The sequence below is a fragment of the Sesamum indicum genome, linkage group LG11, assembly GCF_026168435.1.
Source record: "Sesamum indicum cultivar Baizhima isolate 11 linkage group LG11, ASM2616843v1, whole genome shotgun sequence".
Lineage (NCBI taxonomy): Eukaryota > Viridiplantae > Streptophyta > Magnoliopsida > Lamiales > Pedaliaceae > Sesamum > Sesamum indicum.
The window spans coordinates 11,169,483-11,195,526 of NC_142667.1; the positions used below are offsets into that span (position 1 = coordinate 11,169,483).

Sequence of the window (26,044 nt, forward strand, 5' to 3'; positions counted from 1 at the left end):
TAATGAATAGTTTATTGCAATGTTTGTAAGTTTTATTTATTTTATTTGTCAATTTCTTTTCCACAATTCTATATATTTTCATATTACTAAGTAAATTATATTTTGTGCAATTATTGAGCACGAAGAAGTGATACTGCGGAGAGAAGGACTAGCCGTCAAAACTTACCTGTCAATAAGAGTCCTTTAACCTTGGCATTCTATGACTTTCCCACGTTAGGTGTCCATTGAATTTTTATTTTATTGTAAATTTTGGAGTATGAATTGTAGTTTTGTATACTTTTTAGAATTTCTTTAAAAAAATTATACACTAATATGTTGTATCTAGTATTTACTTACACACTCTAAAAAAAATTTATATTTTATGAAACGTTCTATTTTTTTATTTTTAAAAATATAGCAAGGGTAAAATAATAATATCCATATCTCTGTATAGGAGCTGTATAATTTGTTTTTATTTAAGGGGTATTTGTAATATCAAAACAATGATGGGGTATTCGTAATTATGTCAAATTTCAGGAAAGGTAACTGTGTAATTTACCCTAAATAAAATTTGTTGACGCAATAATATTTTTTCATATTGTAGTTTCTTTCTATGTTTTATATATAATTACATCTTATTTGAGTACTTATAAATGTGGGCAAAAGACAATTTTCGTCCCACAGCTATAGGTCATTTTCGTTTTAGTCCTGTAAGTTTCTAGGGTTTCAATTTGGTCCCGTAAAACTGAAAAATTCACAATTTCAGTCCAAATTTGGCCGAAAAATTTTGTGGGTCGCTGAAAAAAGTCACATGCGATGCATGTGACTTTTAAAATTGGGGGCTCGATCCTGATTGGCTGGAGAAGCTGATGTGGCGCATATATGGCACATACGTGGAAATTTAAAAAAAAAAAATGATCTCAAAAGAATGGCAAAGGCGGAGGACGGCTTTTGTCGGATCTTTGCACAGAGGTGACCAAAATTGATGGGACTGGTCTCAAAAGATTCGCCAGAACGAGAGGCGTTCAACGATGGTCTTCTGAGCCGGTGGTTCGTTCAGACGAAAGAGAAAACGCCGGCGGAAGGTGCAGTCACGGCGGACGACGACTGAGATCTTCAAAACGATGGATCTTTGCACCTAGTTGATGAAAATGGATGAGACTAGTCCCATTAGAACCGTAGTGAGGAGACGAATCCAATGGTACCAATCCGCGATCGTGGGTCGTCCTATCGACGGGAATTGTCTGCGGCGGTCAATTTCAAAGCCCAGTCGTTGTCGTGGTCGGATCGTAAAATTGGTTGAGGGGTTTTGTTCTCCTTATTATGGGTAATCGAATGGTATATGTGGTGGCTAGAAATTCCAAGTAACGGCAGCGGAATTAAAGAAAGAAGGTGGCGGCGAATGGTGGGGATTTCAAGACTTTGATTTCCCGTCGATTTTTTTTTTTTTAATTTCCACGTATGCGCCACGTCAACTTCTCCAGCCAATCAGGATCGAGCCCCCAATTTTAAAAGTCACATGCATCGCATGTGACTTTTTCCAGCGACCCACAAAATTTTCCGGCCAAATTTGGACTGAAATTGCGAATTTTTCAGTTTTACGGGACCAAATTGAAACCCTAGAAACTTACGGGACTAAAACGAAAATGACCTATAGCTGTGGGACGAAAATTGTCTTTTGCCCTATAAATGTTCTTCAGCAATTAAGATCTCCACAATTTTATTATGTCAATTAATTTCTTCCTTCTAATTAAGTTAATTCAATACCTTTTTTATAATTTCTTTTGTAAAATTTTCTTTTCAATCTATCAAGTGGATAACAATCTGTATAAGTTCAACTTGAACTTGACTTTTAAATTTGGATTCTTCTAAAATCTGAGTGCTGGACGATAAAAATCTCATTAGTTTTGTCATTGTTCTTGACTTGTAAATAATAATATCCTATCAAAAGATCTACTAGTTTAACTATATTAAAGTTATATTATTGCCTGATTAAATCAGAGTGTTAATTTGTGCGAATAAGGAATACTATTTTTGCATGATTATATTGATTATTCATAAATTGATGACATAATAAATTTAATTATTGAGTGTTTCCCCTAAATATTAAAGAATACTATTACTTGTCATATAATCACGTAGAACAATTTTGATTTATACAAAAGGATATATTTTCTCTCCATAGTTTAAGATAAATGAAATGTTGTACAGAATTTTTATGTTTTTAATGGAATTTACTATTATCCAAAAATAAAAAAGACATACTTTAATCTCCTTTGTAAAATTGCTATGCTGAATTAACAATTTCAACAATCTTAGGGAATTGTTCTAACCCTAATAAATCACCTAATTAAACTATAAATAATAAAACCAAATTCGTCCTATACAAAAAATAAAAGTATACTGTCTCGTGGAGGCAAGGCCTCTCATAGTCCTGGTACAATTGCAGCTGTGTATCACACTTATAGCTCGATTAATTTATCTCGATCAAAATTGGTTTATATACGAATTTTTCATAAATAGTAGTCTTAAAAGGACAAGTACATGTCATACTTCCAAGTGGTTTTCTAGAGTGGAATGGGGAGGCGGGGGGGGGGGGGGGGGGGGTTGTTCTGATGGTACTGTTAATAGAAGTTGAGAGGCATCAGATAAAATAAGTGTGTGTGGAAAGCCTGCAAAAGAGTCTGAAAAACAAAGATGAGTGGGCATGGCATGGCATGGCATGCAAAAATGAAGTGTAGAGGAGCATCTTTTCTTTCTTATGCTGCTCAGCCTCAGCATCAGCCTCAATGGCTCATCATCAGAAACACACACACTTCCCTTTTACCACTCAATCCAATTTGACAGCACCATTACCCCACTTTATTTGGCTGCTTTTTTACCGCTGCTGCTGCTGCAGTCATGACTCATTACTTCTGCAATTCACTTGCCATGTAATGTGTTCTATCCATAATTTACTTATTAACGAGTCGGGTTCCAAGTGAATTTACTCATTACTAGAGATTTTAATTTGTGGCCTTCATTTCCAGTGATCGTGCCGGGACCCTAAGACTCAATTCGACTTCTGAACTTAAGACCGGTGTCAAAAATTTTAAAAAGCATAGTATTTTTCATAAGAAAAAATATAGATTTGTTACTGTCCGAAGGTGAAAAAAGTTTAATATATAAAAGTATTATAATTATGTTTTACATGAGAATATATATATAATGTACACATGTACATAAAATAATATGTCCAAGATTTTTTAGATTGAGTTCGATCATGAAATATTCACAAACAAACGCTCGAAATATCCCCGGGAATGAACTTGCGCTTTTCCTCCATCCCATAAGCCAAATAAACTAAGTACTTATGACAAACTTTTGTACTATTACATTTGAAAATTCAATTAACTATAATGTAAGTATTGCGTAAATGTGATTGGTCAGTTTTTTTAAATTACATAACAAATGCAACACGCTATATCACATGCTTAATTTGAATTTGATCAAAATTTCTCAAATACTCAAAATATATGCAGCTTCTTTGATTGTGTATGATACAAATGAAATTGTTATTCCATTTTCGCCTGAAATGAAGTTGATTCTGTTAAGACAAAGCTTGGTTTGGTGCTGCACTCTAGACACAGTTTCTATGAAAATTGTTCTTTTAAGTACAGCTACAAACTTCTGTCTCAAGGAAAAAGGAGCACTTATTGACCAAACAAAAATTCACACCTTTTGCTAGCATGTCATTTCATCACTTTAATTGCATCTTATATTTCATTTGATACATATATATAGTACCTATATGTTACTTTTTAGATAAATTATATCGACACCTTCTAAAATTATACAAATTACATAAATATTTGATTTCTTTTGCAAAATTACAATCATCTTTTGAGAGATATTAATGTAGGGGGTGTCAATGTAATATTTTTCAAGGAGTGTTTGTATAAATTTTGCCTTTTAATAGAGTGATAACCTCATAGTGTCTATGTGTAAGTTTACAAATATAAAGTTACATTTTTTGTCATGTAACTATAAGTCGGTAGTACTTTTTGGTCCTGTTACACACTCCATTTACATATTTAATCCTTTTTTAATGAATTTAGTCGTGTGCATCTCACATTTGGTCAGTTTTTTAACAACTTGACTCATGTATTGACAATTTTGATGCTAACGATATATAGTTATAAGATTAAAATGGATATCTATTTCAATGTGAAGGGGATTAAAATTATCAGCAAAAGACTAAATTTGTCCCAAAAAAAAAAAAAAAAAAAACCCATGTGACATGTTCAGGACTAAACTTATCCAAAAAGTGAGTAATTATGTAAATGAAGTACATTACAAGATAGTAGTTACACGACCAAAAATATAATTTTAAATTTTACAAAATACATGGAAATATAAGTTGAGTTGTTGATGTAATTTATCTTATTTTTTAATTAAAATAAATGATGTAATTTTTATATACACAATACATGCACATCAAATAAAAAAAAAGATACAAGAAAATTTGAACTAAAAAATCATAGACCGCAAAAAGCCGAGAAGCACTTATGTAATAGAGGCCCACAAGTTTTACTGTTGGGAAAAGCTGTAGTATAATTAGGTTGGTAGTGGTGTGAAAGGCATCAGAGTTCACAGGGATGATGACAGTGAAGGGGGTATATCTAATATCTTCTGTTGAGAAAAAAGTACAACACGACGCAAAATTGGCAGCTGCCTTTCAAACAAGTAAATGCTACTAGTAGTAATAGCGATCAACAAATACAACGTGGAATACTGAAGTCCAAGGATTCCCAGTTACCATGTGTAATTTTCTCCCAAATGCAAGAACAAGAACAGCTTCCATGCCACAATACACAATCTATACTCATAGCTATCTATTACAGAAAAGCAGTGTCCCACCACCATTTGTAAGTGTACTGTGCTTTCCCTTTGATTCAAAGGAGAAGCCCACTTCTCAAGGTCATGTTTTCTTTGCTTCTGCAACACAAGAAAGGAAGCAGATGCACTCATTGTGAGAAGATATGAGTGTGTAGTATGTGTTTGATGAATGTGCTCAGTTATTGAGTTCTTACTATTTTGGGGTCATGAAGAAGTCATGCATAGAGTTTGGAGTGGAAATGGAGAGCTGAGTCTTATGGGTTGGCGTTTTATCTTCAGAAGTAAGCCAAGAATCTTTGTCTCTGGGTGGCCATTCATCAAGAAAGTGGTGCATTACTTTCTTGGGTTGGTCATCTCTCTCCAGGTTCAAAGCCATATCACAAGTACTGTAATAGTAGTGGTCATGATGTTTTTGTTGGCTGTTAAGACTTTGAATCCTCTGCCCATTTTGGAAGTCAGAAGAATAATTAGCATTGTGTTTCATTTGGGGCAGTGATGATGAACCCACTGTCAGGGGTGCCAGTTTCCAGGAAGAATCAAATGAACCACCAGAATTAGAGTTGGCCTCTGAGAAGAATGCATGCTCATCAGTTTCACCTTTCATTCCATGTCCATAGCTGCTGTTTCTGCAAAAAATGAACGCCATTTCAGAAGTTTTTCAACCAGAAAAAACAGTAGTATGGTTCAAGTATGAGTGTGTACCTGCAATCTTTGGGTGGTGCACGAGAAGGAGCATTAGGTTCCAGGAAAAAGTTGGTGGTGTTTTCTTGAGATGACAGGCCAATGCCTGGAGGCCTGGAGGATGAGAAATGGGGATAGAGAAAGTGGGGTTCAGAGGGTTGATAAGAAACTGGGCTGGAAGGTGAAATAATCTGTGTGTTCTTGTTGGTGATTGATGTGTTATTGTTGATGGGAATAGCATTTGGGGCTGTAGCTGTAGCTGTTGTTTGTGACAGAATTTCCACAGGCTTTCTTGAACGGTTTCTGCCTCTGTGCATGTGTCTTTCACAGTACTTGGAATCTGGATAGGCTTCTTTTGAGCACCTCCACTTCTTTCCATCTGTTCTCCTGCACCTCCCTGGCTCAGGGTCTATTTTCCTCCCAAATCCCATGTGAAAGCTGTTCCATCCAACTGCAAAATACACACACAAACACACACCATCTCAAATCATACAAGAAAAACCAATTCTTGAAATGCTATAACAACTCAAGAAAATGGAAACATCAGAAACAAAAACAGTACTGTGTTGGGGTTGGTGGATGAGGAACTTGGAGGAAAGTGAAGAATCCAAGCTTCTTCTGATGGTGAAGAGGAGATCTGGTGGTACAGGCACACCAGAAACCATGTACTTGAAAACAAGAGCTTGGTGTTCAAGTTCTTGCCATTGGGTTGCAGTGAAAGGAAACCTACTACTACTACTACTACTACTACTTCTCCCACCACCACTCATCATCAAGAACACAAACACAACTCTTGCTGTCCACCACAATCTTCAAAATCTCAAAGAAATTCAGAGAAGAAGAGTGCAGTAGTTTCTTGTTTATGTTTCAGTAGTAGTAGTGATACGAGTGTTGGGAGTGTTGAGGTAAATGCATAGGAGAGAGAGAGATATGTAAGTATATTTATTTGGGTAGCAGAATCTTGTGTGTACATGGATAAAAACTAATGGTTCTGATCACATTGCTGCCACCTCTCTTTCTTTCTTTCTGAGCGTGTACTGTTGCACATATTATGACTCTACTGCACCACCTCTGTGGGCATCTGCTGCTGCTGCTGCTGCTGCAGCTGCTGCCTTTATGGCAGCTCCTGTCTCTGACAAGCAATACGGAAATCCATAAACTAAAGGTGGGGTTGGGGGAAAAAAGCAATACAAGTGTAGAAACAACTCTCTCTTTTTCATAGTAGTATTTCATGCCAATGCTCTTATAAGAGTTGGTGTCTGAATGGATCATCAGAACATTGTACGGTTTCACTGCTTTTACTGCCCACTCCCCCCCCACCCCCCACTCACACTCCTGCTTTTTTTTTTACTTTTTCATCTCTGTTACTTTTTACCAGTAACCCTCCACCCCCCACCCCCCACAGTTCTTTTACCTTACTTTCTTAATTTGAGCACTGGGATTAAGGAGATAATACTAAAATTCAGTTGGTGCAGAGGTTGTAGTACTGAAACAGTTATTTAATATGGGACTGTAGTATTAGTTAGTAAGAATCTTGGATTGTTAGCAGAGGTTGAGGTGGAGTTAAGGCAAACACAGATCATGTGGTAAAGTTTTTTTCACTTGGAATCAAAGAAAGTATGTGCAGAGTCAGTGAATAGGGATGGGGGGGGCGGGGGGGAGGGGGGGTGGTTGCCTGCTTATAGTCAAGAATCTAGACATCACTTTGTGACTAATCAAATCACCTGCAGATGTTGGAAGTGAGCATCTTTTTTTATTTTTTGAAGCAGGAAAGGTGTTTTTCTGGTGCCCATACATACCAGCATTGAGAAATCAAGAAAATCAGAGGGTCGGGTGTAATGCTCCCAATCCATAGTTGTGTTTTTCTTTTTTTGGATCTTTTATGTATTTGTTGTGAAATAAAATTGTGATAATTATTTCTATTTTTGTAATGCCTAAACTACCCTTATATAATTATAATTCTTGATGGCGATTAAATACTTTCACATTGTGCTTTTGAATACAAATTTGGTTGTTTTTTTTTTTTTTTAAATGTGTTTGGATATGAATTTTTCCGATTTTAAGTAACGAATTATTGGGTGAAATTAGAAAAAAATAACTTAAAAAGTAGTCTTAATATTTGATTATTTAAAAAAAATGTTGATAGAAGATAGAATAAATATAAATTTGAATTTTCCCTTAGATAAACTCTAAGAATATGAAATTAAGCCTAAAAAAATTTGAAATAATATTTGCAGCCCTGTAAAAATTCTCCATTTACAACTATATTCTTCCATTAGGTTTCAATAAAAAGTATTGTCCTCACTCCTCAGTAAAAAATTTGCATAAATTTTTAATTTTATATTTAATTCAGCATATTATAAATTTTGTGGCAATATAATTAGTTTTTTCATTCATTGACAACTCATCGACAATAATAGTTTGTTATAATTACACCCTTATATATATATATATATTATATTTATTCCCTAACAAGTATAAGAATATTACTAGGTCTAAGGTGTCTTCATTAATAAATTAGACGGAATGTTGAATGATGGGTAAAATTCAAAGAGTATGTAAAATTAGATTGAATATCAGCATTTTTCATCCAAACTCTATATTACAGAAGTTGTACAATTGTAAATGGAAAATTTTCGAAGGGTGTACCACTATAAATTAAAAAAACACTCGGAGGGAGTGCCACCACTTATTTATGATATGCTTATATATAACTGTGTTTAAATTTTATTATGAGCACTATAATACAATATAAGAAAATTTTAAGGTCACGTTTGGATTTATGAATTCAGAACTACAGATTTCAAATCTCTATAAACAACTTTCATTCGTTTCGATAATTCTAAATTCTAAATTCAAAATATTATAAATCCGTCAACTTTAAGTTTTGATTGTATTTTATTAAATATTAATATTTTTTTTAACATAAAGTCGTTAGAATATTTTTTCTTTAAGTTCTTCCCTGGAATTCAAATCTATCGAATCAAACATAGTCGAAGGAGTAATTTTCCACTCAACTTGAAAAATAGGCAGGACATTGATTGTGATAGGCTGCTCAGACTGGCATACAGTACACTCATGGCTTCAATTACTCTCCTTTCTTCACTTGTACGAGAACACCAATCCCTTCCTCCCTGTCAAATGAAGTCGTCATCCATTGAAACGCGTTTACTCATCAGAGTGAACCCAATCGCGCTTTTACTATGCTTGTTAATTGAGAAAAATGCAAACAACTCATTAGTATATTGCAAACGAGCAAATTACTCTCTATGAGAAAAAAAAAATAATAATCTACTTCCCTGTGTTTTTAAAAATAGAGTAATTTATCCCCCTATATTTTTCAAAATAAAATAATTTACCTCCTTAGGAAAGATAAATTACTTCATTTAAAAAATACAAAATAAATATTGCCGTTATTCTTTTTTAAAAAATAATTTATTTATTTATAATATCCCAATAAGATAAATTGCATAATCCCTTGTTAATTTATTTTGGTTACATAGAAATTTATGCCACAAGGAAGTTGTTGAGGTCATTAAATGCCAGATGCTTAGCACATTCCTCACTTTATTTACTACTCAAATTTCATAGTTTTCTTTGTCTTTGAGTTTTTTTGTTTTTTTTTTATAAGTTAATAAATCTCGATTTCTATATAAATTTTAGCTCGAAATTGATCATTATCTCAAGCTCAAGAATTAGTCGATCTTGAACCTGACTTTGTTAGTGTATCAATATTATTTCTCATCACTTAATTTCAATATACTGATATAGTAAAAAGAGAGACAACGTCACCTCAATTATTATTATTACACTTTTATCTTATGTTTAATTATATCTTAAAAAAATATCATTTCACTTAGATGGTGTTTTTCCATATTGAGATGGGATAAAATCATAAACAATTACGTGGAAACAAGTGATGTCTGGTTGATGGTATTATGTTTGAAATATGTATTGGGATCGAGTGGTCCTCCATTGTCATTGATGAGGGAACAGTGTCGTGCAATAGTTAGAGCAAGAACCAACAAAACATCATCTTCATACTCAATTAATTCTTGTCAGTGACCATGAAAATGTTTCAGCCTGATTGACATTTCCTTAAGACCCTAACACTCACTGGACCAGTCGATACCAACTTCAAGCGAAATTGTTGCTTTACGGCGGACTTTATTGAAATTTATCATAATTATAAATGTCCTTTGTTGCTTGAAAAAAAACACAAGTAATTTTATGAAATTAAAGACAGTCTAACAAATATATCTTCAATGGACTGTCAAGATGTAGTATTTTTTTAACGGTCATTAGTTGTAAGAATTTTTATAATTACGATAAATTTCAAAAAACCCGTTATAATTTATCCTAATTATTATTTTCTTTACTCATAGTAATACTTTAAATCATGGAGGTCATTTTAGTGCATTATAATTTCTAACCCAAGACTTGTATCATTTGATAATGCCATGTGAATTGCAAGAAACATGTGAAATGTATGAGTAACCCAATAACAGAAGTTTCATAAGGAGCCTAGAATAGGCTACCATGAGACAAAAGATCTTCTTTTAAAGATTCGATTAAGAACTCTTATAAGTCCAAAGCTCAAAATTGAAATATTATCAAAAGTTTTTTCTGTCTTTGTCCGTGTCAACAAACAATTCGAAATACCTCGAATTTTTTAGAACAAATCCGAGTAAAATAGCAATTATTCGAAACACTTCTTTTTACACTATTTCGGAAACCCAAGAACTTATGTAATATTATAAATTATGTTGGAAACTTCTAACTCAAACTGAACTCGGTTAAATTAAAACTAATCATGTGATTGCAATCCAAAAACATAATTACGTAGCAAATATAATAACACTTATAATGTGATGAATTTATTATAAATAACAATTGGCCAAAGAGTTAAAGCCCAAAAAAATCCCACTCCAGGCTTGATACACAAAGACACATAATGTAGGTATTATCCAATGCAAATTATTTCATCCAAGGAGTCTGAAATCACATACTTGAATATCTCATTTTATATTTATGTGCACAGCTTCCAAGTTCTAAGTGTCACCCACAAAGGTTGAGACAAAAAGATCCCATACTTGTGTCATATACACACTTATTACATGCAAATGATTCCACCCAAGAAGTTCAAATCCTATCTTGTAGATGTTAACGTCTATATTGAATATACGGAACGGTTAGATGATTGACACATACCCTACTTTTTTTAAAATAAAAAGAATGTCAATCATGCATACACTTGGTGCATAAAATAACCCGTGTAGCGTAGATTTAACCGTACAAATCCCATGCTTTGTTTCATCTTATTTCACGATATATGTCCGTTTCCCTTTACCAAGTCCTCCAAGAAAGGAAAAGAAAACAACAGAATCAAGTCCAAGAGATACCATGAAATTCCCATTACATATTCCTTGTCTACGTAAAATTCTTCCATTATCTAGGCAGGGCCAATCAACTTGGAACTGATGATACCTGAGTACATAAGTGTCATTGTAGACACTGAGCATAACTCAAAAGTGAACTAAAGAGATGTAATGATATTTGCACATTTAGTAAACTATACATTTCATTGTGTATCGCAGTTCGTTTGTAATTCTTGTGGCTATACGAACTGCAACACGTGACAGTTATGCCAAATTCTGAAGTATTTGCTTACAGTGGAAAAGCGGGCAGAAAATAAGTTAAAGAAGCTTCTCTATACCTTAAACTGAAGCTCTGGGGCAGTTTGTTAGCTACAGAACTTGCGTTCCAGTGTAAATATTTTTATGTTTGCCATATGCCTTGCCTGATCTCTCTATTCCTTCTGAAAGAAAGAGAGTATGAAATCTGTATGCACAGAGAAGAGCTGCGTGTCCACGAAAAGCTGTTTCCAATATATACGAAGGGAAATCATATATTAGCATATGTCACTAGCTTCTCTGTAAAAAAACAAACTGCAATTCAAAGCCAAAGTTGTCCATGAATTGCCCGTTAAAATAAAAAGGTGACCTCACATGCAGTGTGATCAAAACAAATAACCACGCTGAACAATTCCACATCAGAAATGTAAAATGTGTCAAACTTTAAAATGTAGCATTAACAGTTAGACTGCGGACAAGTGCACCTTCATGAATTGCCGACTGCGACTAGAGAATGACTCGACAAAACTCTCTTTTAACAGCAATGATACCTGAAGAACAGTGGGCATGTTGTTAGTGATTGTAACATACAATCATATCCATGTCAAATCAAGCCACAAGTTTCTCGTGGACCAAGAATGGAGTCAGAAATAACAAAAAAATGATTTGACATGTCGGAGTTATAGATGCTTCTCTTAGTCCTTTTCAAAATCGCCTAGACATGCAGAGGGCCAATATCGTTGCTGGGGCTCCAGGTAGTGAAAACACCAACAAATGTTAACAGTATAAATTAAAGCTATAGACATGATAAGCTCACAGTTTCCCTCACTTCAAACAGAAGTAAACAAGTTGTTGACTCCACAGTCAGCATAGAACTACTAGTGTTGTTGCATCTCGTTAATCATCCTTCTCTTAACAGAGCCTGCATTCTTTGTTTGCTCTTTTCGGGTGAGTAAAATGAAACACACAAGTATAAACCTTTTTAATGCCTGAGAATGTCTGGACAATCAGGAAACATCTCAATCTCATGGCAATTTTGGATCTAATACAAATTTGGTGGCCCAGAAGAAAAATGCATGACGCTACCAGAGATTCGGCTTGAAACCTAGTTGTTATTTTTACTTTAGTCTTGCAGAATTTCAACGTAATAAACTTACATAAGTGGGATATATCTGAAAATAACATACTCAAGCTCGGGCCTCTTAGGCTATGTTTAGAACTCTTTAAATTCAAATCGTGTTTGATCAAAATGTTGTTCAACTCGACTATGCTTGCTTGAACTCCTAATCATTATGACAATAATATTCAAGTTGATTCATCAACACCCCTGATCCATTTGACAGGCAACTATCACATTATAAAGTGCATAAGTAATGCAAAATATGTAGCTTGACCATTTTAATTAAGCTTGAGCAGGAGAGGTCTTGCTAGAAGACTAATGAAAATGAAAGAAAGTAAAGATTCTTCAACTCAACAAATTTGCGATAGTCTAGAAATACAAACAGACCTTATCATCATTTGATTGAACATTGGTAATTGTGTGAGAGCGAAGGTTTGAACAGAGAGAATCCAAGTAAGACCGTATTACACCTAGAAAACCTTTGGCAGCTTCAACCTACAATTGTTGAAAGTCAAAAAATCGCATTAGATATAGAGAACTCACAAGTACACATGAAATGTTAGTTGTAAGCTCTACTAGAGACATACAAACAATTTATACTTAAGTTATAGAAAAATGGTCATCTCATCATTGTGGTCATCTACAAGTTAGAGGAGAGACAACTGTAATTATTTTTATTTTTAACTGAATAGAGTATCTGATTTTTCTTCATGTTTTCCCTTGTCTTCTACTCCAAGAAAGTGTCTGTTGTACAATTGCCGTAGCATTTATGGCAATGCAACCCAAGTGAAATACTGAATGATTTCTGGTAAAAATGGAAATCCAGAGGTGGAATGCCCATGTAGACATTCAAGAGGAAGAAAAGCTCACCTAGTCTGCTGATGGTTTCCACAGACACAGAGTCCTTGATGTGGATTTTCAAGGAATTCGTTAAAGGTATGGTCAGTGCTTCAAGAAAATGACTTTTGATTAAAGTTATCCACCCTTTGGCCACAATAATCCATGTTAAGAATAGGTGAACAAATACAAACCCCAAGAAAACCAAAAGCAACATAACTAGAGATCATAAATGTGGTTGACAGCCACTTCATGAATCTGCCGAAAGAGTCCCACTAAAAGCACCAAGTACAGAGGCACACAGACAGTGCCAGGACATGTGGCGATAACTTTAATCAAAAAATTCTTAGCAGTTTCTTTTCCAAGCCAAATGCACCATTGTGTTCACATGAATGCACATGATAAGAACCAGTTACCATCCGATCAGTTGTTGAAATCCCTCTATTTATATATCCAACAAAACCTCCTTTTAGCTATCTCAGTCCCAACACCCTGAATCCCTGATTCCATTCCCCTCATTCCCAAATTGGCAAAAATGAAATGTAATCCACGCTTTTCCCCAATCCGTCCACCAATTCAATCCTTTTACTCAGTACATATATTATGCCTTTAAACTCATAATTTAAAGTTTCTTAATCTACATTTATCAAACTTGTAACAAAAAATCACATAAGGTTTTCTTTCTTATCATGTTGGTTAAAAGCAGTACCTATTTAATCATAACAACGAAGCTTAATGAAAGGAAATTGACAACTCATCTATCTATTACCTGCACGTCAGTACATTCATAAACTGGCCTTTTCTTGCCCAAATAACTTTCTCCCACCAGCTTTTCGTGGTAAGGGCTAAGGCAGGAGTATAGTTCTTTATGTTGAGGTAGCTGTGGTATTGTTGGTGATTTCACCTGTTGACCACAATACAACAAAGGGAATCAGGTTAAGGTAGCAATAGCGCAGTAAGAATATCATCATGCAATCAACTAGATGTAGTTAAAAATGGCAACTGTTGTTTGAGGATACACCCCTTAAAAGAGCATGCAACTGTAACTTGTAGGTAGCAAATGTTTTCTTAGGCATACAACAAAATTAGAAGCCCACGAAAACATGGTCTCAATCGGCCATTTTAAACCCCAAGGTAGGAAAGAGAAAGACAAGGGAATGAGGATTAAATGACAAAGTTCAGAGCATCAAAATATTCTTTTTGGATAAAAAATATTTAATTATCATACCCAATGCATGCAGGTATCGAAAATCATTTTAAACAACAATCTCATCTAAAAGCTAGATGGGCTGCTAGAGAGGAGAATTAACAGGCCCCCTGCCCCCCTTTGCACGTGAAATCTTTTATTTTATACATGGGTGACAATGAGATTCGAACCTAAAACCTCTTTTTAAGCATGGCACCATGTAAACAACCACTTACACTATTAGAGAGGAAAATCATTTAATATCAATATCTTAATGATCATGTTAGCTCTTCTAGTCTGGATTCTAATGGATTCTTACAGGACCATGTCATCTAACTCTTCGAATCAATCTTACCGTATAAAAACCTTCAATAGATCCCCCATTTTCTCCAAGGAAAGTGCCAAAAAAATAATAAGTTTCTGGCAAAGCATTTATTCATCGCGTGTCACCCATATCCACCCACAAAAATATGTTTAATAAAAGGATCAAATAGGCAATTGTTGCCACCATGTATCACGTTTTGAGCAGCCAGTCTTGAATTAACATTATATTTTACCTGGTTTCTATTTGCATCCACTAGAATTACGTTTGTTAACTTTGGCTGCAGTTCAGTCGTCTTGGTCTTCACACCTACCTGCTCAAAGGACAAACATAAGTTAAAAGAAATCACAAGAAAGCAGGATCATTAAGTAAATAGAAAGGCAACCAAAGAACATCACCATTCAATTTCAAAGATTTTGGATTTGTCCAATTAGATCCAATACCTCCATACATGAGGAAATAGCAAGGAAGTGCTCTAAATGTAATAACAAGGCCTCATAGAAAGCCCCAACTCTCACAAAGGAACATGCAAAGTATTTTTTGGTAAATAAATTTTCAAGTCCACCAGTCCATGGAAATTATGAATTATGAGGAGGTTTATCTGCTTGATATTCCTGTGTACTAGCATATATGCATGAGCCAAGGATACTATTAAATATAAGGGTTAATTACACCTAAACCCCTTTGGAATTACACTTTTCCTTTCGAAATTACACTTGCATCCCTCTGAAAATTCTCCGTTTACATCCAACCTCGTAGGGTTTGGACATGCAAAAAGATTACATAAGTTTCTAATTTTAGCCTTGATTTAACATTTCCATGTATATTTTTGCACTTATAAAAAGATAAATATAATATATATATATATATATATATGGAGTGAGATTAACATCGGTACATTTTTCCATATAAGTACAAAATTATTACATGAGAATGTTACATGAGGGGATAAAATTGAAAATTTCTGTAATTTGTTTTGCTAATGGCAGCATTTTCATCCAAATCCTAATGAAAGGGGTTGGAGGGGTGTAAGTGTAATTTTGAAGCGTGTACTTTCATATTTTCAGATGGGTCTAAGTATAATTAACCACAATATACTGAAATGACCTGAACAGATAGTGTCTGATGTAAGAAGTGAGCCAAGAATTTGATTGGTGAAAGCAAACAGGACAGCAGCAATATAGGTGATAAAACCCACAAGTGTTAGTAATGTCACGCCAGAACTTACATGTTATCACCATTACATTGTTTTTATTCTTTTGAATTTCTCCCAATACATGTTTTAAGTAACCTTTGATAAGTCAGCCATTAGGATATGCAGAAAACTGAGAACACAGAAATGCGAATAACTCACTATGTATGGGACAGGTGCATCCAAAAAGTCCAGCATGTCATTTGGCAAAACCTGCAAATGGATTTATTTAAATAACATAACAAAACAACGAAATATCTACCAATAAAATAAAGCAAACCCTTTGGTGCAAAAATAACAAAGCAAAATAATATAACAGGGAATTACTGGCATTAACAAGCTCTGCCACTGATAAGGCCGAATCAGGGGGATTATCGATAGAACCAAAGCAGACAAAATACCCTGCAAAGGAAACCCATAAGTCAAAGAGGTGTAAAACCTCTGTTCTTTCCCTAGTTTCCACTGACTGATGCACAAAGACATAAAGTGGAAAGATAAGCAGATGTATATAATGATATTTGAAAAACTATATAGATTTGTTAAAGTCATCTTCCAAAGCAGCAAGAGAACCCTCGCGATGTCCAACTATACAGCTTACATCAGTTCAGGTTATGTCACAAGATGGCTTTCTGCTATAATATGTTAGAGAAAGTGATTAAATTTTATAAGACATAATGGCCGAACACTAGGATATTAGGCATAGTAGGGTTCACAAAAGTTTCTACAATTACCACATACCAAATTTGAACAAACGACCACGATCTGCTTCTCCAATAGGGCTCCAGCAAATAACGTCAATACCTGTAAAAGATAACCACTGCAAATACCTTAAGAGGATAGTCCATCTACAGGGATCAAAGCATCCAGTAAATTCTATAGGATTATGAACTGCAGATGGTACACAGAATGGCAATATGCATATTGTTGTGTGCTTGTGGATCTTCAAACAAATAGTCTATTTAACTCATATACCAAGTTCATGCAAGCTGAAAAGGGTTACTCTAAAGAGCAACACAAACCAAATTTACCAATGCTCCCTAGTTAAAAGAGGAATGTTACTCTTTGATATGTGATGAACTTACATGCTCCAATTGTAGGGAACCACATAGGCAAGCAACAGCCCACGCTGATAAAGCAGCTGCCTCCTCCTCCACCATGAGTGCACTGTGGGCCTATAAGAGAAGAAACATGCACAATGAAAAATAAGACATTAACTGATTCTTTCATTACCGACGCTTTAACAGCACCATTGCTAGATAAGGTCGAAAAGAGTTTTGGCATAAATATGAACCACCTCATTTCATATGCATGCTACATTAATAATTTTTCCCTCATGTTGCATTCAGCCAAAGATTCAACATCAAAGCCCTTTAAAAGTAAGGAAGGCTCCAAATAAAGGATGTGATAACCCCACTCAAGCATACCTCTGCTAATTCCAAACTTGTGCTGCAAGATCTCAAATCAATTGTGGAACCAAAAATGTGTAAAACTGTTTCATCGGGTCTATGATATTCTAGAGGATACAAGTGATCCAAAGGGCGGAACTTGATTGTTGAACCACGTTTCGGGCAACGTAATTGGTAATAGTCACAAATTATTTGCAAAGATCCATGGTTGTTTGCCTGTAGACAATTGGGTAAGAATAACGAACAATTCAGGAGGCATATATTTCATGTGATAGGTGAAAAGAACACCCAGACTTCAGAATTCAACCTTGGCCCACTCAAGGACATCACTTTGTGCACTGATGATATCTCGACCAGAAGATGATGCCTCTTCTGTTTCTATCTCATCCAAACCACTTCTGAAATGCCTATTTTCACTTGAAGAGCCTTGAAAACTGCATTGACAGATCACAACGAATTCTTAATATTAACCCCATATTCATCTGGACAACAGATTTACAAGTAAATGGAATTTGAGGTATAAATACTAAAATTTCATAACGAAGCATGACATTTTTAGGTCTGGCCCACAGAAACTAGCTTTGTTTTACCTCACTACAATAGGGGATTTGCAAGATATTAATGCATATTGGCAGACATCATAGGAAAGAATACATGTCGTATATAGTCATGTGACTTCCCACCCTACAATCTACCAAGTATTTAGTTTAGTGAAAATTTAGGATTCCACCACAACAGAGCAAGATAAGGAATGACCTGATGGCGATCTAATGATGAGTTTAAGAACGTAAAATCAATCATCATATTCACATCCCTTGCAAGAAAATGTTAACAAATTGCGGATTATATTAAGTTTTTTAATCCACGTGACCAAGGTAAGTGTCATAGCATGACATCCTCAAAGCGGCATAGGCTACAGATGCAGATATCCGCAAGAAAATGAAAAGCTGGGCCAAATGGAAAAGATGATCTACCTAGAGGAAGACTCCAAGCTATCACATTGCTGACACTGTAATAATGGTAGAACAGCATTTGATGAACACTTCTCTGATGATTGCTTGTTAGTAAAATTTTCATTAACAGAAGAATCAACTACAGGATCTTCTCCAGAAGCTACCTTCTCTTTTTCAGGATCAAGTAGAACATCATTACCATTAGGTTCTTTGTGTAAGTAGCTGTCTCGATTTAAATTTTGAAGCTCAAACAGAGATATATCAACAGTCACGCTTCCTGAGATAGTATCATTCGCGCTTGATTGAGAGGCTTCAACTATTCCGTTATGCATGTTAACTGCTCCATCTGCCTGTGGTAAAGTACTAGCTTTCTCTTCCGATGTTTCCCCCATAGTGTAGCCCACAGGTAACTCAAAATCCAAATCACTTATCTGCTTTGTCACCCGTTCCAACCTCTCTTCTATAAAGATGCTACAAAACAAAACAAAGATATAATTAAGAGCATGTGAAGAAAAATTGCTGCATTTTCTCAGTTTTTGGACAGTACAAAATAACAAAATACATTTTGCCAATAGAGTGAAGAAAACAAAATATATTTAATATAGTTGTTAAAAATGGCCAAAAATCAGGCAACTGAATCTTAACATTAAGTAAACACGGGTTTAGAAGATCCTGCTATTTACAGTCTGAAAATCCATTCCTGAAATCAAAAAAATAATCCAGTGATCTAGAATCTTACCCACCCAACAATGTAGTGTGCACCAGAAAGCAGAAAGCAAGACAAGTTAGGATCTAGTGATTTAGAATCTTACCCACTCCAACTAAATCTTACCTTGTAGGCGAACTCAAATCAAGTTGATATTGATGGACTTAACAGAACTCAAAATCAATTACAACATAAAAAATTAAATTGACAAGAAAAAGAGAATCATCCATCAGAAGATCTCAAGGACGAATTTAAATCCATTCATGGCTTTTCATGAACTTAATAAGAAACTAGCAATTAAAGTGCACATTAGTAGATCTCAAGGACGAATTTAAATTCTCATTATATTTGTTTAATTAAATAAAAAAGGAGGAAGATAAAATTTAATAACTGATCAAGATGGATAAAATCGATTGGTCAAAAAGAATGGTTATTTTGTGAAGAAATGAATATATTTGAGGACATTTTAGTCCATACACAGTTTGCAACACTCTAAGGATCTCCTATTTAGTATAGATAAACTGGTGTATTTTTCTCATAATTGTTCCATTAGCGATTCACTAATCCCAGGTAATCTCCCACCACCTCTCTGCAGGTAGTATTCTTATTTAGTCCCTCCACTGGTAGGAGAAGAAAGCAGGAGTTTTTGCATTTTGCACTGGGAGCCAGTAAATGAATCAGTCATAAAGTAACTCCAGCGTCATACTCAGGAGTGTTCACACCTTATCAAGGAACTCCTGAATTATTAGTATTTTCCAACTGGAAAGAATTACATGTAGGATAGTGGACAAAGCATTTACAGACCTATTCAACACGCCAAAATGCAGCTCAAAAAATGGAAGCCTGGAAAGAATGCAATAACAACGGCGTGTGGTTAAGATATGGCGGCTTAGACTTGAGCAAAAAGATTGCCGATTCACTGTGGAAATCAATCCAGATGGCTTTTGTATAATTTCTTCAACCAACACGCAGCAACCATAAAGAGCTGAAGCGTCAGCTACCTGGAAGCAAAAGATAAAGCTATTGACTCTGAACAAGAAATAGAAAATTCATACTACGCACGACACGTTAAATAGAGATATATCTTTTATGCCGGCTAAAAGTGCATCCACGAATGTCAGAGAAGTTTAATTTCTCCATAGCCAAAAAAAGGATTTGTTCCAACTAAAGAATATGGACAAACAGTGAAAACCCCCAAAAGCAATCAAACCAGAAGAAAACTCTGAAAACCTCTTATTTTTCCAACTAATGATCAGATCAGCGAATGTTCAGCAGGTGGTAACTTATAACTTACACATTATTTTTCTCGGACATGATTTCAACATTTCTTACCCTACAATGTTCATGTGGATAACTCACAAGATCAATTCAACATTAACTATATTCTTGTCCAAGAAAGTCAGTAGATATCAGCATACAACAACTCAGCAATTACCAAGCAAACAAATGGATCTCTGCATATTTAGCACTAGAACCAGCAAGCAAACAACTGGATCTGAAAAACTCCATGAAGAACACAACACTTAGCATAAATAGATAAGAGAGACTAAATTCAGTTCCCTAAAAGGCAGCTGACTTCCTAACAAAAAGCTACTGGAAAGATGAAGTTGAAATATTTTGTTCATTATCTCAAAATAAGAATAGGGTTATTAAGCAATCAGAATAATTTATTCAAAATACCACTTCATTCCAATGTACCAAAATCACGGCACTGAAGTTGATATCTGTTGCTCATCAATCAAAGCATTATGCTATTAAGCAATCAGAGCAATTCATCCAAAATCAGATAAGAAGCCATCACTTGGAGACAACATCACCACACCATAATGAAGAGGCTTGATTGCTCTGAGGTAAGGACCCTGAACAACATTGTGCTCTGAATATGGAAGGTCCACTAAGCAAAATACAAGATAAGGAACTCATTCATTGACTCCAAATAAGGATGTAGTTAGTAACTTGCGGGAATTAAAAAATTAACAACCAAGAAGTGTAACATTGAACACAACATGTTGCTCCAACTAGAAGCAGCCACTAGTGAGAACTGTCCACCCAAAAAGTATCCATATAAAATAAAATCAAGCAAAAACTATATAGAAAAAGATGATTGATGAGAACCAAAATTCAATGATGAAAGCATGGAACAAAATGCAAAATCATAAACAAAAGAACAGTTTTCTGCATACCTGTAGCCGGAAGACAAAGGACAAATCACTCTGTTTGAGATGCTCCTGTGAATATAGCACCAAATAATTCAAACGACGTCAGCAAAAAAGCAAAAAATTGAAATCGCACTACGCACTTCTAGGAAAGATTTCTGCATTATGATGATTGTACTGTGGTAATAAAAAGATAGAGATCAGGAAAAGATTCCCTACCCAAAGTCCTTTTATGTTTTTTTGAATTTTTCTTTTTTGGCTAAGGCCCTAACAGACTTTCATAACCTAAATCAAATATATACCCTCATCACAATTCCCAGAAAAAAAAAATGTCATTAAAAATGAAAAACGAAAAAGAGGATAAAAACAAAAGGCTGCATGTGAGAATATGGACAACATGTTAGGTAGACTTCTCCAGAAATCTGCAAATGTCTTCCACCCAGAATAGTTATACTGACAGATGATCACAAGTTTCAAATTGAATATAAGTCCCTATTTTAGGTTTTAGGTACATTCTAGTTTTATCAAAAGAACCACCAACTAAATTTTTGACACAATAACTTTTCTTGACTTGCCTCAGAGCTAACCCATCACAACTCAAGCAAAGAGCAGTGACTTCAAGTACCTGTCCAAGGAGCATCTCATTCAACTCACTCATTGATGGAGTTCTCTCAATAGCATTCACCTGTAATCAGGATAAATTTTAGAAACTCATATCAACAAGAAACAGATCAGCGCAGATATTAGATTGATCAGCCTCTAGATAGGTGAAGTTAGATGAGGGATAGGTCCTATCTTTCCTATTCTTTTAGACTATCTGCTAGTGCAACCAAGTACTGCCAAGACTTCCCTTTATTATGTAACTAGCAAAAAAGCGGCTTACGGACACACAGGCTCACTTCTGAGTCAACAAGGATTCACCCAGATAACCATTGATATTCTCAAGTACCAGAAACTCAGTTTTAAGCTAATAAGCTAATGAATTAACAAGTACAGAAAATTTTAAACCTGGAAAACAATTGTTTAATGTAGCTTATGGAGAGACTTCCAGACAATTTCATACACAGGAAAGAATTAGAGAATGCATAGCCAATAAAAAACGCTTAAAAAAATAAAAAGCATCAAGCAACTGTAATTTGGACAGCTTCTTTAGAAATGGACTTTAATCTTTGTTAAAAACTAAAAATCACAGTCGCCAGAAATGCAGTTAACTGGCTTCATCCTTTCTTCTACCCCCCAAGAAACCTGTTAAACTGATTTGTTAACCGGAATATAATTGCAAGGATGTCAGACCAAAATATAGACCATATCACTACCCAGGAAGAGGATAATGAAAACATACATGCAAGTTAAACAGACTCAAAGACCAATAACAACAAATAATTAAGATATCTCGAACCCACCTCTACTCCTGCAGGAAAGCAGAAAGACAGGAGATCCTTGTGTTTAAGAGGCAGCTGTTTTTCTGGAGGGTAAACAAACAAGACCTGAAATCCAGAAAAAAGGACCTTTTGCATTAATATAATCATTTTTTAGTAGTTATTCTGCCATGAAAGCATAAATTATGGTGGCAAAAACACAAAACAGCACCTGAGGTTCAAGGTTAGGTTCTATACGAGACTGATTCTGACCACAAATTGCATTTCGAAATCTCCCTGAACCTTCAAATTTTCTAGCAAAGTACATACTTTGAAGTGCTTCAACATCAGAATTAGGAGGAAGTCCCAGAACGACGACACTTTCAAAAAGCTTTGAGGGTTCCTTGCAAACTCTGTGATCCTGCTAACTTTGGTAACATAATTATACATGAAAACCTCAAGTGCATACTTTCCTATTTAAATGATAATAGCATGCATGCTGATTTTCGGCTACAACTCTCTCCAATCATGTAATCGTTTATCTTCATTTAGGGAATAAGTGCATGGATTAAGTTATAATGAAATTGGAAATATCCAAACTATATATGAAAGATACCCAAAAAAGAGGGGGAAGTTGCTAAAATTACTTCTACGCAAAAGCTCTTATGTTTTTTTTCATGTTTGGATTTCCTTTTATACCAACAAAAATTGTAATGAGAACCAACGGGAGACTAGGCTCACTAGACATATGGAAATAATGGTAAACTAATGAGAAGAGAGCCTACCAGCAACTGTAATTGAAAATTAGCCCATTGACGTTTTTGACTAGTTAGTATTTCTGGGTTGTAAGATCCACTTTTCACTTCAGGAGGTTTAGATAGGCCCTTTAGTATTCTTGAAACTTGGTGCTGAAGTTTGTGAAGCTGGGTGCCACGTTCATCTTTCGATGAAAATACCACAGAAGGTCGTGGAGAACGAACAGCAGCTGCTGCTGCAGCAACAGCTCTGGCAACATCTTCAGTTGTTTGCATGAAGAATGAGGAACTCCAACTAGAGCTACCTGACTCTTCACCTTTCTCCATCTCTTGAAATTCTTCTCTCCTGCAAATACATGTTGATATGAACATTGAAACAAGGCATGAATGCAACTAACTTTGATTTGGTGACTTGAAAATCCCTAATTCTGGAGAAGGAGGTTTTTTTGGTCAACCCAAAGTGACCAACACCATAATGCTTCCCAATGATAATAAGAAAGCAAAACTAAGAGTTACGGTGCCTCCGTTATTCTTTTTCTTTGAAAAACACAAACATTTTCAACCTAAATCTCCAGAAGTAATTTACGAAAGAGAGCATTGTGAATCTCTTCAAGCCCATATTCTATTTGTAGAATACCAGTGATCATTTATGCATTTGTGTGGGTAGGTGTGTGAATCTGAGTCTAGTGGATGGGATGGGTGTTATATCTAAATGACAAGCCAACCGATACAATTCCATCCACGTTAATTGTCGCTAAGAATTAGTAGAAGACTTCACACAATCAGTTAGAAATATAAAGAGCTTTGTAGACCATCCATAGCTCCCAACACACAATGACCAATAACTTAAGGTCACAAAAAAGCACCTCTCATTTATCTTTCACCGTTTTGCTTCATAATACACTGCCTCAACTAGAACTTCATGAATGTCAATTTCGCCTTCCTACTCTGGTTCCCGTTTCTCCTCCACCACAATAACCTACCTTAAACTCCTCGACACAAACCACCTCTCAGCAATACTAAAAAGAAAACAACAAAAGCAATAATTGGAAAAAAAAAAAAAAGAAAAGAAAAGAAAAGGAGTACAGAATAGAAAGTCGTAAAATTGAGCATCAATCTGCCTCTGAGGAATTACTGGCAAACTACATAGAGCAACACTTAGTTCACTGAAAATCACTTGAATTTATACGTTTATAGTAATACAAATAGATTTTGAGCTCGTGACGAAACCCACAACCTCCAAAAGTAATTTCCTAAATCCACAAAGAAGATCACAGTTTTCCACCTCAGGTGAGCCAATTAACAACCGAATTCCTCGTGATTCAAGCTAAAGCCTCCAGCTTATATCTCACAAAAATAAGATCAAAATCAACCCCGTAACGTAAAACGCCAGAACATTCCCAACTGAAACTAAAAATAATCACAAAGCCAGAATCAGAACAAATGCCATAAACAAACACACACACGCGCACACGCACACAAAAAAAAAAGAAAAAGGATGGCCAAAAATTTCACCTCAACTATAATCTTTCTGGAGAAAGAACGAGGTGACAAAATCCGGAAACCTACGCTACGCGTATATATAATATAGGTCGGAACTCGGGATAGAAAAAGAAGCTAGAGAGAGAGAGAGAGAGCTCAGGCGCCCACAACGAAGATGGAGAGAGAAAGCTGGTCGGTTTTCAAGAATGATCAGTTGAAAAAACGAAGAAAAGAAACCCCCCCAAAACCAAACCAGCAGAGTGCATGAATTACAAAATTTATCACAATCCCTTTCACTCCACTGCTTTGTTGGGGGTGGTAGGGGTATGAGTATGGGTATTTTTCAGACTGATCCTACTATGAGAAAGTCCAGCAGAGAAAGGAGTCAAGGATGTGTTTGGTTGGACACACTGCTCCTCGTCATCATGCTAAAATATTAGTACACTAACATGGGCCTCGACTACTTTTTACTTTGCTTACACAAATTTCCCAATAAAATATTACACGCCAAGTACTACTTGACTTGTTACGCTTCTCATCACCAATTTTGCCTTGAATAACTAAGCTAGCTGTGAAACCATACTTGATATTAAACGCTGAGTAACGTATAACTATTTTTTTAAGTAATTTATGATCCTATGAATATGTATTGATCCGCGACTCTGATTGAGATCGAAGCCACTTAAATTTTTATTTATAATAAAAAAATTATAATAATTGTTAATAATTTATTATGAATGTATCTTTTCTTAGTGTAATTGTAACAGTATTTATACTATTATTAAATATTTAATTATGGGGAAAAAGTATATCTAAAAAGTGAGTATATTAATATAGTCGTATTGAAATATAAAGTGGATCAAAATCATTCCTCGTCATAGCAATCTTGGCTTCTAACTTTTACCTGACTTGGATTGACTCCTTCCTAGACTAAGTTTTTTGGCTTCTCCCCTTTCTTTTGCTTTTTTTGATCATTTTAAGGAAAATGAAAGATAACTTTACGTAGAATAATAATAATAATAGTAAAACAGACAAATATTGTGTCGATTAAGTAGTACTATGGAACATCCTGCAGTAACAAGAACATAAATGTCTTATGCAGACAATAGTTTTATATTGATTACAAACAAAAAGTTTAAACAGCTTACAAGCTTTAATGACTCCTCTTATTGTCTTAACAATACAAAATCGTATGGCTCCTCTCTATGAGATTGGAGTCAAAGCAGACAATACATGGCTATGGGACTGGTTAGGTTGAAATCTCCTCCCTCTTGAGGTGTCTTGATAGGATAAAATCATGATACTTATACAAAATTAAAGCGAATAATACCTAATGAAATGGAGCACCGATCAAGTCGCAAGTCAATCAACACTTTATGTATTATTAAAATGTTATCCAA

At 35.1% G+C, this 26,044-nt stretch overlaps 2 protein-coding genes across 11 annotated transcripts; both read right to left on the bottom strand.

Annotated features, from left to right (window-relative positions):
• Positions 1-4,617: 4,617 nt before the first annotated feature.
• On the bottom strand, positions 4,618-6,734 carry LOC105173671 (growth-regulating factor 3). 2 transcript variants are annotated; one of them, XM_011095515.3, is made up of 4 exons: positions 6,101-6,732; positions 5,560-5,989; positions 5,052-5,483; positions 4,618-4,956 (listed from the first exon to the last, which is right to left on the bottom strand). In XM_011095515.3, coding segments are annotated over exons 1-4 (1,074 nt in total). In that variant the 5' UTR covers positions 6,312-6,732; the 3' UTR covers positions 4,618-4,955. The 2 variants fall into 2 exon arrangements, with proteins under 2 accessions (XP_011093817.1, XP_020553366.1); XM_020697707.2 differs by lacking the exon at positions 4,618-4,956 and having other exon boundaries at positions 4,982-5,483; positions 6,101-6,734.
• A 4,089-nt stretch (positions 6,735-10,823) lies between these two features.
• Positions 10,824-25,056, bottom strand: LOC105173672 (uncharacterized). 9 transcript variants are annotated; one of them, XM_088875519.1, is made up of 21 exons: positions 24,678-25,056; positions 24,448-24,566; positions 24,029-24,181; positions 23,193-23,508; positions 22,640-22,828; positions 22,453-22,536; positions 21,675-21,734; positions 21,077-21,121; positions 19,698-19,894; positions 18,209-18,658; positions 17,542-17,668; positions 17,253-17,450; positions 16,911-17,000; positions 16,567-16,629; positions 16,156-16,230; positions 15,991-16,041; positions 14,872-14,949; positions 13,898-14,032; positions 12,679-12,786; positions 11,657-11,722; positions 11,071-11,416 (listed from the first exon to the last, which is right to left on the bottom strand). In XM_088875519.1, the coding sequence occupies exons 4-21, from the start codon at positions 23,487-23,489 to the stop codon at positions 11,348-11,350; spliced, it is 2,382 nt and encodes a 793-aa protein (XP_088731645.1). In that variant the 5' UTR covers positions 23,490-23,508; positions 24,029-24,181; positions 24,448-24,566; positions 24,678-25,056; the 3' UTR covers positions 11,071-11,347. The 9 variants fall into 9 exon arrangements, 7 of the variants coding, with proteins under 7 accessions (XP_088731645.1, XP_088731642.1, XP_088731646.1 ...); XM_088875516.1 differs by having other exon boundaries at positions 24,448-24,572; XR_016062824.1 differs by lacking the exons at positions 24,029-24,181; positions 24,448-24,566 and adding an exon at positions 10,824-11,025 and having other exon boundaries at positions 11,255-11,416.
• Between the last annotated feature and the right edge of the window lie 988 nt (positions 25,057-26,044).